The sequence below is a fragment of the Rhinoderma darwinii genome, chromosome 3 (assembly GCF_050947455.1).
Source record: "Rhinoderma darwinii isolate aRhiDar2 chromosome 3, aRhiDar2.hap1, whole genome shotgun sequence".
Taxonomy (NCBI): domain Eukaryota; kingdom Metazoa; phylum Chordata; class Amphibia; order Anura; family Rhinodermatidae; genus Rhinoderma; species Rhinoderma darwinii.
Window position 1 is genome coordinate 37,170,450 of NC_134689.1, and position 19,096 is coordinate 37,189,545.

The 19,096-nt window shown below is 39.5% G+C and overlaps 1 protein-coding gene across 2 annotated transcripts in view; it reads right to left on the reverse strand.

Annotated features, from left to right (window-relative positions):
* Positions 1-1,051: 1,051 nt before the first annotated feature.
* The window catches only part of LOC142748894 (protocadherin-10-like), a 79,741-nt gene continuing 61,696 nt past the window's right edge, over positions 1,052-19,096 (reverse strand). For both annotated transcript variants that reach the window (XM_075856269.1, XM_075856268.1), the window contains exon 4: positions 1,052-2,070. In XM_075856269.1, the coding sequence (XP_075712384.1) occupies positions 1,814-2,070 (257 nt within the window). In that variant the 3' untranslated portion in view covers positions 1,052-1,813. The remainder of the gene's footprint in view (positions 2,071-19,096) is intronic.

Below are 19,096 nucleotides of genomic sequence, written 5' to 3' on the forward strand. Positions count from 1 at the left end.
ATTCTAGCTTTAAAAGGCTTTTTCTGAGTTATTCCAAAAAGTGTCAGAGGTAGGAAGGATGCATTATAAAAAAGAATCATTACTTACCTCGTAGATCCTCACTCCGGTCCTCCCTGCCGCTGTTTATTGACATAGCTGCAGCGATGACGTGCCCGTATACCCATGTGATCTCTGCAGCCAATCACTGGCCTCAGCGATCCTGTGCCGTATAACCACAGTGACCAGTGATTGGCTGCAGCCATGTCAATAAACAGTGGTGGAGAGGACCGGAGGGGCGGCCCTGGAACACTGGGAATCTGTAATGTAAGTAATAGCGCTTTTTTTAATGCATCCCTACTACCTCTGCCACTTTTTGGCATAACTCGGAAAACCTCTTCAAAAGGTAATTCATATAAAATAGTCCTTAAAGTGAATGTCCACCCTTGAATACCTATTTCATTTTTTTTTAAATCTAAATAGGTTCTAAATCCTGTGCCTATTATGTTCTTAATATTTCTGTATAGTGGTCAGAGCTCCTGTTCATACCCATTGGTGGCTGAAGGTAGTCAGAATGCTATGTGTGGGCATGAGATTTGGAAAAAAAAAAACAGAGCTCCAACTATAAAAATAGATTAAGAAATTCATCAGCACTGAATTTTGAACCTAAAAATGACATAATTAAAGATGGAAAAGATGGAAATGCACTTTAATATAATATGAAAAAAAAATGGCTCCGAAGAGAAGCTTCACTGCAATAAACTGAACACTATTCCATTCAGAGCAAGGGTAGCTTTGAGAGATGTATTAACATTATTGACAGTCACACTTCACATTATAAGAAAGTGTTTAAAACCTGAACATTTTTTAGCTTTTAAAAAACCGATTAAAACCGTGAAATGATTTCAGATGACAAAATGTCTGGGCACAAAATATCACATGTATTTAACTGTCCAATTACTGTGCTGACCTTTTTTTATTTCAATTTAATTTCAGTTCTTGGCTTTACCATCTCCCAGGAGATAAGCTTTGTATTAAAAATACTCTTTTTTGCATAATAATATAAACCACCAAAGTGAGTCCAGCACTCTTTAATACAACTGGTAGTTGAAAAATAGCATATACATATATTTACAAGTATTTTGTCTTCCATATATAGTGACGATGAATGTATTCCGCTGATTAGACCCTATAGGATGATATGACTTCAACACACATCCTTCCATTTGTTCAACGCACGCAAGCATACCGGTCCAGCAAAAATGTATATATCTACTGTGTACATTCACATATTAACAATGAAAGACAGAACTGTCACTAAATGGAAATCGCCAAAGGCTGAAACTCAAAATGACATTTCAGAAAGGATGTCCTCTTATTCGCTCCAGTCCTCAAGGAAGTCTTTCGCTTGACTGCAGATAGAGAAAATTGCTTTTTACACACAAGTGACTTTCATTCTCACCCACATTGAATCTGTTTTACCAAATGAAATTGCATCCTGTCCATTTACTCAACACACAGCTTCACTGTCATTTATTTTCATTGTCTTTGTGTACGTATATTTTGCGCCTTCATTACCTCTCCGAGTGCACTTTCATTTCAAGTGTTACAGATTAATTTTTAGATCTCCTTGTCCCGTTGCACTTTATCGATCGGGACCTGTCACAAATTGTGTTTCCAGAATTATCACACACAAACAGACGTCAGGTAGGTGAGCTGAGACAGTGTTCTTTACATAGTAATGACACCGTTTTTTAACTGTTGAGGTTCCAGTCTGCTCAGACGTGGCTTTGGTCCTCTGTCTTTTGTAGTACATGTCTATTCGCTAGATCCTTGTTCATTTTAGGTCATTGTTAATGATCATATCATCATGTACATCACAACAAGATGTCATTTTCCTCTTCTTTCCAAAAGTGGAAAAACTGTTTTTCTCCTCATGCTCTATATAGTGCCCTTGTTTGTTGGCCAATAGTGTGGGTGTCCCTGGAATATACACGTTATGTTGATAGTCCAGCGCTGGCACATTTTGCGGAAATGGTACACCATACTTAGGGCTCCATACGCCATTTGATGATGGAGGTGTCTTCTTTATATCTGGAAAACAAATAAAATATTTGAGGTTAGACAGCCTTAAAATGTCACGTTTTGGGAATGAGGTGACAATTCATGTGTCGTCCCTCTTTTAATGCTGAATTTTGCATATTACATTACACATTTATTATGTAACTATGGGACTGTATTGGATTTATACAAGGAGTTTTCTGGTTTGAGAAAATAACGTTTATTTAATATAGAATATAGAAGTTTGCAATTTTAGAATATATTTTGTGTATCAACTCCCTATAATTTTCTAAATCTTTGCCTACAGTCAGTGAATAGGAAGCTCGACTGGTTTCTTCCAGAGCATTAGAATCTGTCCTGGTCATGTAATAGGGCTCCTTGGTGAATTTACACGTTGCATAAGTGCTGCGGATTTTCAGTGCAAAATCCACATTGAAAGTCTGCAGCAATTTACAGTACAATACACATGTAACGAAAAAAATCAGCGTGGAATTCACGTCATGCTGCAAATTTTCTAATTCGCAGCATGTCATGCAGATTTTATTTGCTGTGAAATCTGTGGTGGAAAGTGTCTGCAGCATGTGGCCTTACAGGACAGTTATCAGAGCTCTCTATTGTAAATGGCGGTGTACCTGTGTCATCATCACATGACCAGGACTGATTTTTCTCCACTAGAATTAAACAACGAAGGCTCCTAATAACTGACTTCAAGCAGAGGTCTTGAATACCAAAAGGAATTAAAACTCAGATATATTTAAAAAAAATTGCATACATTTTAATTATACAATAAATAAGTTGTAGCTTCTAAAACCGGATTACCCTTTAAGTTATCTTAAACCCTTTGCTATAACTGGGCAATATTTTGAGAGAAATTGAAATACGTGATGGACAGAGTCAGATATGAAGTGATAAGAGAGAAGGTGACCTTTTTTGTACCTCTTCACATTTCTCTGCCTCTCATAAGATTACTAGACAAACCTCTATTTCCATAAGTTATCTCCCTAGTCACAGTCCAGGGATACAGGACAGTATCTGCCTGCCCAACGTAATTAATAATGCTGCAAACTAATTAAAATAAATAATATGCTAAGTAACATTAGTTTAAAATATATCTGTATAAGATTTAAATACTTTAATTTATACTATATGGACAAAAGTATTGGGACACACCTCTTAAACATTGAATTCTGGTGTTTCATTCAGTCCCATTGCTACAGGTGTATAAATTTAAGCTCCTGGACATGCAGTCGCCTTTACCAATATTTGTGAAATAATGGGTCGCTCTAAAGAGCTCACTGAATTAGAGTGTGGTACTGTAATAGGATGCCACCGTTTGAGCAAGTCAATTCGTGAAATTTTTTCCCTTCTAGATATTCCACGAACAGCTGTGAGTGTTGTTATTATTACAAATTTTAAGTGTTTAGGAATGACAGCAACTCTGCCAGGAAGTGGCAGACCACATAAAGTTACATAGCAGGGTCCCGGAGTTCTGAGGCCCGTAGTGCATAAAAGTTGTCAACGCTCTGCTGACTCAATAACTACAAAGCTCTAAACTTCCTCTGGCATCAACATCTGCACAAAAACTGTGCACCGGGACCTTCATGGCATGGGTTTCTATGTTCGAGCAACTGCATGAAAGCCTTACATCACCAAGCGCAATACCAAGTGTTGGCTGGGGTGGTGTAAAGATCGTGGCCACTGGACTATGGATCACTGGAAATATGTTCTGTGGAGTGATGTATCACGCTTCTCTATCTGGCAGTCTGATGGACGAGTCTGAGTTTGCCAAATGCCAGGAGAACGTTACCTGCCTGGCTGCATTGTGCCAACTGTAAAGTTTCGTGGAGGAGGGATAATGTTATAGGGTTGTTTTTCAGGGGTTGGCCCCTTAGTTCCAGTGAAGTGAAATCTTAGGACTTCTTCATACTAAGACATTATGGACAATTGTATGCTTCCAACTTTGTGTGAACAGTTTGGGGAAAGTAATTTTTTTGTTCCAGAATGACTGTGCCCAGTGCACAAAACAAGATCCATAAAGGCATGGATGGGTGAGTTTGGTGTGAGAGAACTGGCCCGCATAGAGCCTTGATAGCAACCCCATCTACTATCTTTAGGATGAACTAGAATAAAGATTGTGAGACAGGTCCTTCCATCCAACATCAGCCTCAGACCTCAAAATGCTCTTCTGGATGAATGGGCAAAAATTCCCACAGACCAAATTCTTGTACTTTACCACAAGAGTGGAAGCGGTTTTAGCTGCAAAGGGGGGACCAACTTCATTTTAATGTCTATGGCTTTATAGTGAAATGACATAAAATCTCCTGTGGGTGTAATGTGTAGATGTTCCAATACTTTTGTCCATATAGTATATACATATATATATATATATATATATATATATATATATATATATATATATATATATATATATATAAATACACATGGCCGGCCTGAGATACGTTCGACAGGGCGCCAGCCGCCACACTGCAAGAGGGGTGCCAGCAGGTGTGTGTATCCCCGCACCGTTGCAACTACCAGTGGGTCAGGTGCCACTCGCTAACTGCACCCAGGTCCGGCCTTAGGCCATCTCCTTTCTGCGCGGGCGCTTCTTCACTTAGTGTCTGTCGCTACCGCTGTGGCAGCCATAGCAGCTGTTTGCGGCGACACCAGTCAGGAGGGCGGTGGCGCCGCTAGCAGCTGCTGCAGCTGCTGTAGCGGTAGCGACGGCACTATAGCAGAGCAGGGAGGTATCTCCCTGCTCTGCTATCTACTAGCGCCACTGTAGCTCTCTGAAGGAGTGGAATCCCCATGTGGCCAGGGATTCCGCTCCTGGAGCGCTGCTTGATGTTTCTGTCCATATATGGACAGTGACATCAGGGGAAACTCCTGAAGTGGAATCCCCGGTCACAGTGTTGCAGATGCTATGACCGTGGATTCCACTCCAGTAGAAGCCAATGACATCATGGACACAGACGACAGGAGCTTCTCCTGGAGTGGAATCGTTGTTCACAGCTTCGGCAACGCTGTGGACGGGGATTCCGCTTCAGGAGTTTCCCCTGATGTCACTGTCCATATATGGACAAAGACATCAAGGAGCACTCCAGGAGCGGAATCCCCGGCCACACAGGGATTCCGCTCCTTCAGGGAGCTACAGTGGCGCTATCTATACTGGAAGGGGGTGTTTGCTATCTACTAGGGGGCTGTGGGCTGTGTGGCACTACCTACAAAAAAGGACATCTGTGCAGGAGCACACAAAATACCCAGCTTTCGCTGCTATCAAATAAATGTGTGGAAATAAACTAAGATATAACTTTTATTTAATCTAGGTAAAAGGATTAATCCTTTAGCTAAACTAAATAAAAGTTATATCTTAGTTTATTTCCACACATTTATTTGGTAGCTGGGAAAGCTGGGTATTTCATGTGCTCCTGCACAGTTGTCTTTTTTGGATGTCTATTTCCCGCCAGCTATCAGGGTCATTTCGTAGTCCTTGCACTACCTACAATGGGGCTGTGGGCAGTGTGGCACTACCGACCAGGGGGCTGTGGGTTGCGTGGCACTACCAACCAGGGGGCTGTGAGCTGTGTGGCACTACCAACCAGGAGGCTGTGGGCTGTGTGGCACTACCAACCAGGGGGCTGTGGGGCACTACCAACCAGGGGGCTGTGGGCTGTGGGTCACTACCAACCAGGGGGCTGTGTGGCACTCCCTACCAGGGGGCTGTGGGCTGTGTGGCACTCCCTACCAGGGGTCTGTGCAGCACTCCCTACCAGGGGTCTGTGCGGCACTCCATAGCAGGGGCTGTGCGGCACTCCCTAACAGAGGGCTGTGTGGCACTCCATACAGGGGGCTGTGTGGCGCACTCTACAGGGGGCTGTGTGGCGCTCTTAACAGGGTGCTGTGTGGCGCTATCTACAAGGGGGCTGTGTGGCGCTATCTACAAGGGGGCTGTGTGGCACTATCTACAAGGGGGATGTCTGGCGCTACCTACAAGGGGGCTGTCTGGCGCTACCTTCAAGGGGGTCTGTCTGGCACTACCTACAAGGGGGCTTTGTGGTGCTACCTACAAGGGGCTGAGTGGTGCTACCCACAAGGGGGCTGTGTGGCGCTACCCACAAGGGGCTGTGTGCTGCTACCTACAAGGGGCTGTGTGGCGCTATCTACAGGGGGAATCTGTGAGTGGTAGGCTAATGGTCATTTTACTGTGAGTGGGGGGCTGATGGTCATTTTACTGTGAGTGGGGGCCTGATGGTCTTCAAGTGGTTTCCACCTCTGACCTCCAATTGAAATTAATAGGAGGCAGAAAATACCTGCGGCGCTCGTTTTCAGCTTTTTTTGCCTGCGTCTTTTGCATTCGCTTCAACAGCTTAAGAAAAAACACAAAAAAAAGTCTCACAACGCTGTCAGTTGCTGAAGGAATTTTGAGGCAGATTTTTTTTGCCATGTATGAACATATCCTGGGAGTGGAGTGCTTGTTCTTAGCCGTTTTCTGTCTTTCTCGAAACAATTTTTGGTAGGGGGGCCCTGAGGAAATTTTATTTTTCCAGTGCTGCCTCGAGTCCGAAAAGGTTGGGAAACTCTGTACTAGGCTACAGGATCCCGTCATGGAGCAGCTCAGTTAGTCATGGGAACGGGGCCTAGGTGAGTAAAGTTTTTGTTTGGGGGCACTGTCTACAAGGGGGAGGTGGGGGACTGTATGGCACTGTCTACAAGGGGGAGGTGGGGGGGCTGTATGGCACGCTCTACAAAAAGGAGGTGGGGGATTATGGCACTGTCTACAGGGAGGCTATATGGCAAAATTTACAGGGGGCACTATACTGTGTGGGGGCCACTAAGCGGACATTAAACTGTGTAGGGGTACTACAGGTGGCATAATACTGTGGGCACAATTAGAGGACAAAATACTGTGTCCTTTATGGGGCTGTAATATATTATTAAATATTATTATTATTATTATTATTATTATTATTATTATTATTATACTGTATGGGGGCATTATAATTTTTTTATGGGGCATTTTTTCTTAATGATGGGGTGGGGCACCGAAAGATCATTTCGCACAGGGCGCCATTTATCCTAGGGCCGGCCATATATATATATATATATATATATATATATATATATATATATATATAAACATCTACTCATATTCTAAAGGGTTGTTCACTTTGAGCAATGGCACCTTATACTACAGATCTCAAAGTCAAATTGATCATATTGAGATCACACTGCTAGGAGCCCCCGCGATTCATTTATATCTGCTGGGAAGGCATAGACTAAATGAGCTTTTAATATTACAGGATGTCCATTAAATGAATGAACATTCGTTGACTTTAGTAAATACTCCAGAGCAGATTAGGCGATGCAATTAAGGGGGGAAGGGCGACCTTCTAAAGCAGACAACCTGTTTAATATACACAACCATAATTAAAAAATAATAATATTATGATGTTGTTGATATTATTGTTATTATTATTATTATTATTATTATTATTATTATAATTATTATTTGCTTGGGGTAAATTTGCATTGTTGTGACTAATCCGAGCTTTACAGTTATTGTCTTGCACTATATCACATGTATTTTCAAAATAAAAATAAATAAACTATAATAAAGTGTTCAAATCATATATTTTGTACAAGTATATCCGCGATTATTATCAACATAAAACATAGGATATTCGTAATGTACAATTTAGTGCAGAGCCCCATCTCTACAGTAACAGGCAATCTGTAAATGGAAAACTACAGCTGGAGTGATCATTTTCCCCAAGGCGAGAGCTGTGGGATTAGCACCATGGAGGGCTCCGTATTTTCTTTATAAAGAACAAGGCACATTCTGATTCTCTGTATGTAATTCTGAATTCTACAAATAGCTTTAAATGAGCAACTGGCAATTTACAGTCACAGGGTGGTAGGACAGGGAATACAGTTTGATCAGTCAATAATTGCAGAAGTCTCGGAACTGATGGGAACAAAACCTGAAAAGAACAGTTTACATTAGCTACTTTGTATATTGCAAATGCTATAAACGGTATAAATGAAAGTGTGACCAGCGCTAGACCAGCTTTTAGGTGATCAAACAGGGGCTCCCTTTTGCCTTATTCAGCTAAAGGAGTCTTGCAATGAATCCCACCTAAAGCTGTCGGTGGTGCAGACTGCTTTCTGTAACATTATAACACCAACTAATGCAATGGGGCCAAAATAAACACATATGGAGTAACCCTCCCTGTTCTGTGTGAAAACAAATAATAACTACCTACAAAAAATAAAAAACACACATGAACTTTTGCTAGCAACAAATAACAGTTCTTTATTAATGATCAATTTATATAAAAACATGTAATAAAAGATACACATTACCCAAGAAAAATGTATCCCATCATTGACCCGTGCAAATAGTGCAATAAGAGGCGGATAAGCCACGGTAATAAAAGTGAACAGTGGATAGTACCTTCTACATAAATATTTTAACATAAGTGGTCAGGAAAAACCAAGTAAGGTAAATGAGGTAGACAGACCTGAACAATGAAGAGATCCAACTCCAACACGTGTTTCGCATATAGCTTCTTCCAGTACCACTTATGTTAACATATGTATGTAGAAAGTGCTATTCACTATTCACTTTTATTACCGTGGCTTATCAGCCTCCTATTGCACTATTTGCACTTTATGTCATTATGGGGTTCTGAGGACGGGTCAATGAGGGGATTTTTCCTGGGTAATGTGTATATTTTATTACATGTTTTTATTTGAATTGATTATTAATAAAGAATTGTTATTTCATGTGTTCATGTGTCTTTTTTTTTTCTTTTCTCTGACATTAGCTCAGCATGTACAATAATGTTACCAGTTCTAGCACTGACCTTGGTGTCTTAACCTCAAGTAATACCTAAGTAGCGTATATAGAAGTGAGAAGATCCCAAAGCAAAGGTCAAACTAGGCACCCATTATGCCCCAAGGACAAAAGGGTATGGTGTTTGTTTCCTCCTCAACCCTCTTTCAATGACCCTTGGGCTGATTTTCCTACCACCCTGTTGGCTTACAAGGCAGATCCTTTGCAGAGGGGAGTCCTGCAAAAGTTTCACCCACATTAGGCATAATGTACATGACCGTTTCCGTTTTGTAGACTTCAAAACACTGATCTTAGTGGCTTCCATGTGCTGTGCATGTTTTTTTGCAGACACATGAAATACAATGAGTGGGACGTATCATCAAGATTGGGACATGTTCTATAATTTTTTGAACGGACACACAGATGTGCATGGTCCCATAGAAATAAATGGTTCAGTATGCAAAGAAAAAGCATAGGACTGATGAAAACAATGGCCCTTATGGAAAAGGGGATGAGACCAATAAGGAGTGTGCCCACGCTCACCAAGTGTCCTATAGCAGCGGCGCAGTCTGCCTCGATAGAATCAGATATCATTAAACCTAAAATAAATTTGCAGTTGCTTTATATTTTTTATATACATGTATATATATATATATATATATATATATATATATATATATATATATATATATATATATATATATTGTCTATTACTGATTTATAATGAGAACACTTTTAAATTTTAAGTTTTCAAATCTTCTCTAAATCAAGCTACTTATTATTCCTAGCTGAAAGGTTGTTTGTAAGTCACAGAAAGGGAATTGCAAATTTACATGTGTTAGTTAAGCAATTATGAGGCAATTATTACAAGATATGATTAGAAATACAGAAAGCCCAGTGATAATACAATCATTAATTATCCGCAGGAATGTAATAGGTAACATGTTTACTCTGAGGCTGATTTAATTTTCTAAAGGAAGCCGGTCTAAATTAAGAAAGGCTATCCAAATTAAAATTGTTTACTTTAGAAAAAGGAAGAAGGGAGGGAATATAATTACTAATTGCTAATATAGTACATGCAAGTCTAATTTCATGGACTTTCACTAGAACATGCGTAATAATATTGAATATGTGAGGGTCAGTTCTTGGGATTAAATAAAGAATATTTATGCAACTGCAAAATAAATGGTTCTGTGCCCAGTAGAAGCAGTCAGCTGTGAAATGTACTCTTTGTATATGCAGCGATCACAGGTTCAGCAGATAAGATCATCTATTTTTTAAAAGGTACAATTATACAGCTCTGAGCAAAAGAAGATGCAGGCAAGTGGAACGGCACAGAAAATTTGCAACATCGAAAAGGTATTACAACATTTATCACAGAAATAATTTAAAACAATATTTTACTTAAAGGGATTGTCCAGAGATATAATATATAGGCTCAAAATAAGTAAAAATGAAAAATGGAAAGAAATGAAACTTGGTCTATTTTGTGTGTGTTCCCTACATGCTAACCAATTTTCATAGTAACAGCACAGGACAATATACAAAGTGTGGTTACTTCTCCCAACATTTCCTCCAGGCTTCATATATTTCCAATTTACAGATCAGAGAACCTTGCCAATGCCAAATTTTACTTAAAGAGGACTTGTCAGCTTTCCTGACAAGTCCATTTTACTAAATACATGTTTTCCCCATTAAATAACAATTCTGTAGTATCTTTTCTTAGAATTGTGTGTAGTTCGGTTCCTCTGTTATTCCTCTTTAAAATGTATGAATAGAAAACTGTTTCCCATTGTCAAAGTGTCATGTCCCTAAACAATTTGACACTGTCCAATCAGTACCGACAGAGTGAGACTGTATAGGGACACATCCCTTTGACAGGGGAATGGTAACACCCCGGCGTCAATTTAATCATATAGTTCCAGGAGGAATTACAGAGGAACAACAAAATGTTGACTTCTAAAGAAAGAAGCTCCAGAATTGTTATTTCATAGGGAACGCAAGTATTTACTACAACAGACATGTTAGAGCTAGTTTAATGGAGAATAAGGCAGTACTCAGCATAAACTATCCTTTATTCACCTTATCTAGATGAATACAGGGCCATTTATACCAAGTGCTGCCTTTGTCTCCATTATGCTAGTATTAAGGGACTGTAAATCAGGTTCTTTAAAGACATATTTACCAATTCCCCAATGCATCATGGAAAAAACATAGAAGGATCTTGGTCTGTGAAGGCCCCAATGGCAAATAGATTGTGTAGGAAACTACATCAGAAAGAGCAAAGTACAGGAGGATGAAAATGATACTACCATGCAATATCACTATTCAATGCACACATCAATGCCACCACAATGTTTATAGAACAGAATTCTGTAGTACCTAAAATGCCATACAGTGTCATACTAATACTGCCATACACTGCTTAACAGTACCATACAATGCCCAGATAACTGTGCCCATGGGCCAGGTTTTTAAGCCAAGCATAATGGACTTGTAGTTGCTGTGAATCATTCCGAGAATGATGTTAGACACCACTAGGTGATGGAGGCCCCGGTGCTTTTGTCCTTTTTGCACTGCTGGGCAAGGCCTGTGTACTTAGAACTCTCTGCATGCAAACCTTATCTAAACAGACAGTGATAACCCAGAAATCTCTTTGACAGATGTGTCACAGAAAAAAAAATTATTTGGCGATACTCTGCCACGAGATATCTATGCTATTCGTGTCTATGTGTGGCCACCCAGTGGCTGTCATTAGAATTGCAGCCTAGGGTCAAGGGTTTTCAAGCATGTCGCGATATTGTATTAAATTTATTTAATGGGAAATTGGGATTATTAACCAAATTAAAGCAAAGGTGAGGGTGGACACATCTGTACAGTGCTCATTATATCATAGTTGCTAAAAAAAAATAAAATATTATATTTATCCCGTTTTCCGCAATCAGTAGTGGCTTTTCATTGACATATAAATCATTTGGAGATTGCACATCCTTTACATGGTTAACACAAATGTATACTGGACACAAACTATTTGATGAATTTTTAAGGATGGAAAACCTTTTTTGAAGACCCCTATTTACACGGACATGCACAGACTTATTTGCCTTTCTATTCTCATTGGAAACACTATTGTTGGACACTGTTTTATTGTTTGGTACCACCAGACTGTTTTTGCTCCTGTACAAATTGTATCACAAATTTTTTTTTTATATTTAAACTTAGTATGAATTCATGTAAAATGAGAAAAATAAATGTATCTGTAAGCCTTGCCATGTAGCCCAGAGGCTACTAATACCATCTTATAGACATCCAGACTGCTGTGCAGCAACCATTTGATTCTTTTATTTCAGTTCTGAGCAGGAGAAGACTCTGCAGGAGGTAAAAAAAAAAACTCAAACGCTAATGGAAGTACGTAAAAAATGTATATTTTAGGTTTATCAGCTATTTATTAGTCAGCCTTAAAAGGAAGATAAATTTAAATGGTTGAGCACGATTTTTACTGCCTCAGACTGTTCTCACATGCCATGCTGAGACGTATTAAACTGCGTTGTTCAGTCTTATGTAAATATAGTATGACCATCATAGAAAGAAAAGCTATGCAACTTTTTTAATATTCTATATTTGTAAATTTCTCACCATTTTCAAAACATTTGCTTCCCGGGAACATTCACAGGCTGAAAGGAAAATCCCATACATGCCTCATACTTCCAACAGTTGTTGGTGGGCTATAATGTATAGGCTGATAAATATTACCTTCATTGATACATTGTAGCAAACCCCCAGGACAGGAGAGATTTGCTTCTGGCTATTTCTGACACAATGATTAGACCTTGTATACACATATGACTGAACAGTTTGGGCGCAATCTGTAGACGCTACTACCTGTTACAGGGTAATAGGGGAGTGACATAGAGACAGAAAAATGACCCTTCAACCTGAGTATGGTTGACAACTATAGATATTGAATCCCCTTGCAATAGATGTCTGCACTTCCCACCCTACTTCCCCAACCACCGGATACCAGGGAATATAACCTACCCACTGGATACCAGGGAATATAACCTACCCACTGGATACCAGGGAATATAACCTACCCACTGGATACCATGGAATATAACCTACCCATTGGATACCAGGGAATATAACCTACCCACTGGATATCAGGGAATATAAACTAGCCTCCCACCGACTGAACACCAGGGAATATCACCTAACAACTAGCCACCAGTGAATATAATCTCAATCTACCCACTGGATACCAAGGAATATAAACTGCCCTCCCACCGACTGAGCACCAGGGAATATAACCAACCCCCTGGACACCCGCGAGTATAATCTACCCTTCCCTGTTTTATATGGAGGATGAACTAAACACTAGGGAATATAATCTACCCTCCCAACCACTAGACACCAGTGAATAAAATCTACCCTCCCACCTACTGAACACCAGTGAATAAAATCTACCCTCCCAACTACTGGACACGTGAATATAAACTATCCTACCACCCAATGAACACCAGTGAATATAACCTACCCTCTCACCCGCTGAACACCAGGGAATATAACCTACCCACTGGACACCCGTGAGTATAATCTACCCTTCCCTGTTTTATATGGAGGATGAACTAAACGCCAGGGAATATAACCTACCTTCCCAACTACTGGACATCATTGAATATAATCTGCCCTCCCAACTACTGGACACCAGTGAATATAATTTACCCTCCCAACTACTGGACACACGTGAATATAATCTCCCCTCCCACCTATTGAATACCAGTGAATATAAACTACCCTCCCACCCGATGAACACCAGTGAATATAAACCACCCTCCTACCCGCTGAAGACCAGGGACTTTAACCTACCCTCCCACCTACTGAACATCAGTTAATATAATCTACCCTTCCACCCACTGGACACCAGTGAATATAATCTACCCTCCCACCTACTGAACACCAGTGAATATAAACCACCCTCCTACCCGCTGAACACCAGGGACTTTAACCTACCTCTCTGTTGTGTTGTGCAAATACATCAAGGAAAAAGGCCACATTTTTTACAAAATCGGGTTTGGTTGAATAGCGTTCAAAAAATAATCTGATGTCCATTCTGAAGCTATGGGCACCACTAGACAACTGTAGAAAACCATAATCAGATAGCAGCCTGCTAGTTGTACACATCTGAATATTATGGGTAGAACTCCAGTAACTTTGCTGCGTTCTGTTTTTCTCTGTTATGTTACTGTTTTGTTATGTATTTTTTACAGTTACTGATCAGACAACATTCTAAAATGGCAGCATTAACCCTACACTAACAGAAACCCCCGAAGCGCTCTGCCATTGCACTGTTGTAGCAATGATGAGGCTAACCAACAAGAGCAGCCAAATGAAGTGTGAAGCATATCCCTTAAAGCAATACAGGGATCACTCAAAGTCACATTTCTATGTGACAAAATATAGGAAATTGGTAATGCTTACAAGGGGTACATTTAATTATAAATGCAACTTTGACAGAGATATGCACTTCAAGCAATATAAAAGAGCAATCTCATATTTCAAATGTCAACAATGGAGAATACATGTTGTTCAATTTGCAGCCATATATACATAAAGGCTATATATGTAATATGTGCCATTTCTATATAATAGTTTCATCTTCAAACATCCCATTAATGAATATGTCTACTCAAGTAATATCCATCACTAAATGGTGTTTTGCATTACGATAAAGTTTAAGGGGAGCCTTCCTTGGTAATGACACTCTTGGCTCTATCTTTAATCCCATAGCCAGCTATGAAAATAAGCTATTTGTCTGAAAACGAAAAAGGAATAGTGAGGGAAAATCCAACAATATCTACAAGAGATTCCATGTTCCTTCAGATACAATCACTGTTTAGCAGAGTAAAACTTCCGTACCCTGGATCCAGGCCACCTATGAGAGCGAGCAGGAGGTTGAGGAGCAGTCCACTATGTCTGAGGGAATACGAAAGGAAATAGAAAAAAACAAATAATCGCACCAAGAAGACAGACGTCAGGGTAGAGGATTTATTGGTGTCAATAAATTACACGTTTTCAGAGCTACTTTCCCATTACTCAGATAAATGAGATAACATCCCACTATGTGATCATAGAAGCTAAACGGCACCAAGTCCCAATTATGCAAAGTGATCGACAGGAAGCGATCACTTACTAGAGCCATGAAGCTGTAGATGAGTATGTCCTGAACATTACATCCAGAAAGTTCTTTTCTATACATAGCACCTATTCTATCACCTTAGTGCATCTGGTGTACTAATTTATTAAAATCTCAAACTCATCTAAGAGTAACCAAATGTTTTACAGCTAAATATAAGGCTATGTTCATGGGCGTAACTACCAATATAAAAGTTATAGATCTAGCCATCTTTATCTTGACTTAACGCATAAAATACACTGTGGCAATAAACTTTAACTTGACTTTTTCAATGACTTGTCAATGGCTTTTATCGTGTGATATCACGCTGCAGCAAGTTATCAGAGTCAAGTTAAAATGTGCAACATCTGTATAGCAGCTGCTATGGGGACCAACAACTATCCCTGTACAGAAGAGGTTCAGTTAGTAATGATTGTGAACTATGGAAGGAAGCAGAAGAAATTGAATGGGACTTAATTCTAAGTTTGGCAGTCAATGGCTACTTGTTTCACATCTGTTACTTGAGTTTATTATGCTACTGTGGCACCACTTGTTTGCATTATCCCTGTACTGTGACAGTATGAGTTTTGTTTTGTCCTGTGTTGTGATGCCACCATGCTTTATGACATTACATTTATTGTGTGCATTATTCCTGCACTATCTTATTATAGTGTGAATTATACCTCTATTGTGACGTTACTATGTGCAATTTCCTTGCACTGTGACATCCCTTGATGTGTACTATGACATCACTGTGTGCACGACTCTTGTGGTGTAACCTCATTGAGCTGATATTCCCTTTACCATGTGCATTATATCTATTCTGTGCCATCTTTCTACATTAATCCTGTGCATTAACCCAAGAAACAAAGTGGAGACCAAAAAAAGATGTCCTACACTCGCTGCTGAAAGCAATGGCATACATAAATGAGATGGTGCCCCATAGCAAATATCAAAATAGGCTCCCCAAAATAGGCCAACCAGACAGAAGAACCTGGTGTTTGTTTTCCATCTCCACGCCCTTTCCATGACCCTTAACCCATTATCCCTTTGTTTGCTAACAATAGAGTTAATTTGTAGAGGAAAAGGCTGCGCAGGCTCTTATCACCCAGAAAGGGAATGGGGCCAACCTGGGCTAGATCCTTAGGTTATTCACATCTTAGACATTTATGGCATATCTACAGGATATGCCATAAATGTCTGATAGGTGTGGCTCCCACCTCTAGGACCCGCACCTTTATCGAGAACGGAGGTCTGCTTGGCTGTTTCCGTAACTCCCGAAGAACAGAGTGGAGAGAGCCACACGCATGCGTGGCCACCTTTCCACTTATTTGCCATCTGTCATTGGCGTGGGGCAACCTAGTAAGTTGCCTCGATATAGGAGCTATCAGACATCAGACATTTATGGCATATCCTATGGATATGCCATAAATGTATGAGATTGGAATAACCCTTTAAGACATTCCCATAGCAGCAACATGGTTTTCCTCTATGGTGTGTGCACTCTTGACTCAGGTGATCATGGTGGAATGGTGCCCCATTTGACACTGGGCCCCATAATTACTTGTTGCATCCCTGACTATGTTAAAAATCTGCAATTACAGTACTTGCACAATACTTTGGAGTGGTTAGATCTGGGACTTTAGGCTCCATATCCTCTGCCGTTTTAATTTTGTTATATACTTAACTCAACAAATTACAATTTCTGTTTTACATCCAAGTCTTAGTCCAAGGGAAAACACATTAAATCAAAAGTTATGTGTTGCCTAGTCCTTTTAATGGGAAACTTTAGCACCTCAATTAATAATTTAGTTTACCGTGAAAGTCATTGTATTAAATTTACTTCTGATATTTTTGTGAAAATTCCTTCCTCATGACAGCACTGAACTGCTTTTCTAGCTAATAACTAATTCAGAAAATTGGTGTTTGTGGAAGGTGCGTTTATACCCCTTCAGGGTTTTATTGCTATTGGATCGTTGTAAGTGTGACAGAGTCATTTTGCAGTGAAATTAATGGAGTTAATGGCCATGGCAATACAAATGCGGGATGGGTCAGGGTGTCACAGCACAGCAAGTGCCTGATCAATATAATATGCAACTGGAAATTAGTTACAAAGGAAATCGGAACATCCAACTACACAACAAAATGCTGCTTTAATAACAAGAAAACTGTTTCCATACATTCAGCTATTGAATCAGCAGAAACTGCACATCAACCCGTCTTTCTCCTGAATTGTGATATATTCCTTGAAATCTAAAGTAAGGAAATGTCTTGATAAATAGCATCTTGCTTCTTGCATTTGTTTTGTTCAAGTTATAAAACACTGGGCAGAGCTGATATTCCCTGTATTCAGCAGCTGTCACATATCTTTGACGACTTAGAGAATACTGACTATAAATCTCATTTGCATTCAAGCAGCCAAAGGAAAAACAAATAGTTTGACAGCACGTATAGAAAATGAAAGTTGCGTTCACCGGTTCTTGTGCACGGTTATTACAACAAACCAAAGTTTGTTTTGGATAGCAGATTTCTTTTAAAGGGAATATGTTTTCCTTAAGAGGCTTATTTATCAAGTGCTGATGTGGTTATGGCAGAGCAATTTGCCTATTTAGGAAACAAGAACAGAGTCCATTTTCCACCAATGGCCTCTACCCTTCCTCCATATCAAAAGGAAAAATTGCAATAATATGCAAATGATATCTCCAGGCTGTGTTATGTCAATCCAAAAATGTCTATCCACCAATGATCATGGAAACCTGGTAATTCATTCAAGCAAATTATAACATTCTCAAACCTCTATAATAGCTCACAGTGGTGAGTTTTCCTGTCACATCAAAGGAGATAACATTGCTGGAGATCATAATTGATGGTGATGTAATCACTTGCCATGTTTGTATCAGTATCTTCTGCTTATTATTATACAAATAAACTAATGATATTAGGCTAGCCCTTACCTACAATATGACAGAAATCAAAGGAAATGTATATCATCATCAGAAAATTACATACCATTTAAGTCAGCTTATTTTTATTTTTTATATTGTGTCTATCCATTTAAAACTCCTGAACTATTTCCAGTTTTCACAATAGTTGGTGCAGCACACATAATAGGCTGACATTTCCTGTTTTCTGCATCTTACTTTTAAGCTTTGCTGTGTGACTGGGGAAGAGTTAGAAGAGTCATCTCATTATTAATAGAGGGAACGCTATTTAATGAAAGATGGCAACTGCATTGTACAGTACTTCCCTACTACTTCATGTACACTGGGGGAAGGACAGTGCTCCTTTACCTACTGGAGACTGTATTAGTCTATTGATAGTTTTCCCAGCCATAAACTCCCAATTATTGCAGCTGCCATAAAGCACAAGCACCTTGCTGCACTGTGTAAATAAAAGATAAATAGATACAACACTAAAAAACATGCTAAAATATTATTCCTCTCTTACACACATCTAATTAATGAAACTAAAACGAAATACATGAGACATTACCTTTAAAGTGTAACTAAACTTTTAAAAAACTTTTGACATATCATATTGACATGTCAGAAGTTTTAAACAGTGGGGGTCCGAGCGCTGAAACTAAGTGGCAGAAGCGCTCGGGTCAGCCCTGTGTCGCTTTGATTCTTATTGGGTTTCCTTGGATAGCAGAGCGAGCTGTGTATGGGCTTATAGACTTTCTACTCAGCCTGTATTAAGAGAGTTCTATACTTTCTCCTGCTTGTCATTTTGTCCAAGCAAATTTTGAGTCTCACTGAGATTCTCCGAATGCCATTTCAAATTCTGTAAATTGTTTATCAGTATCTCAGTAGCAACAGACTACTAACTTTTGAAGACTGCTCTTAGGGCTGCATTGACATGTAAGTTGTATGGCAAAAAGAGTGGTCTTACAGTTAAGAGGATTTCCACCCAATACAGAAAAATTGTTCCCGTCAAATCTGACGGAATCTGCAACATACACCGTGTTCCAAATTATTATGCACATTGGATTTAAGTGTCATAAACATTTAATTATTAGTTTTTCAATTAAACTCATGGATGGTATTGTGTCT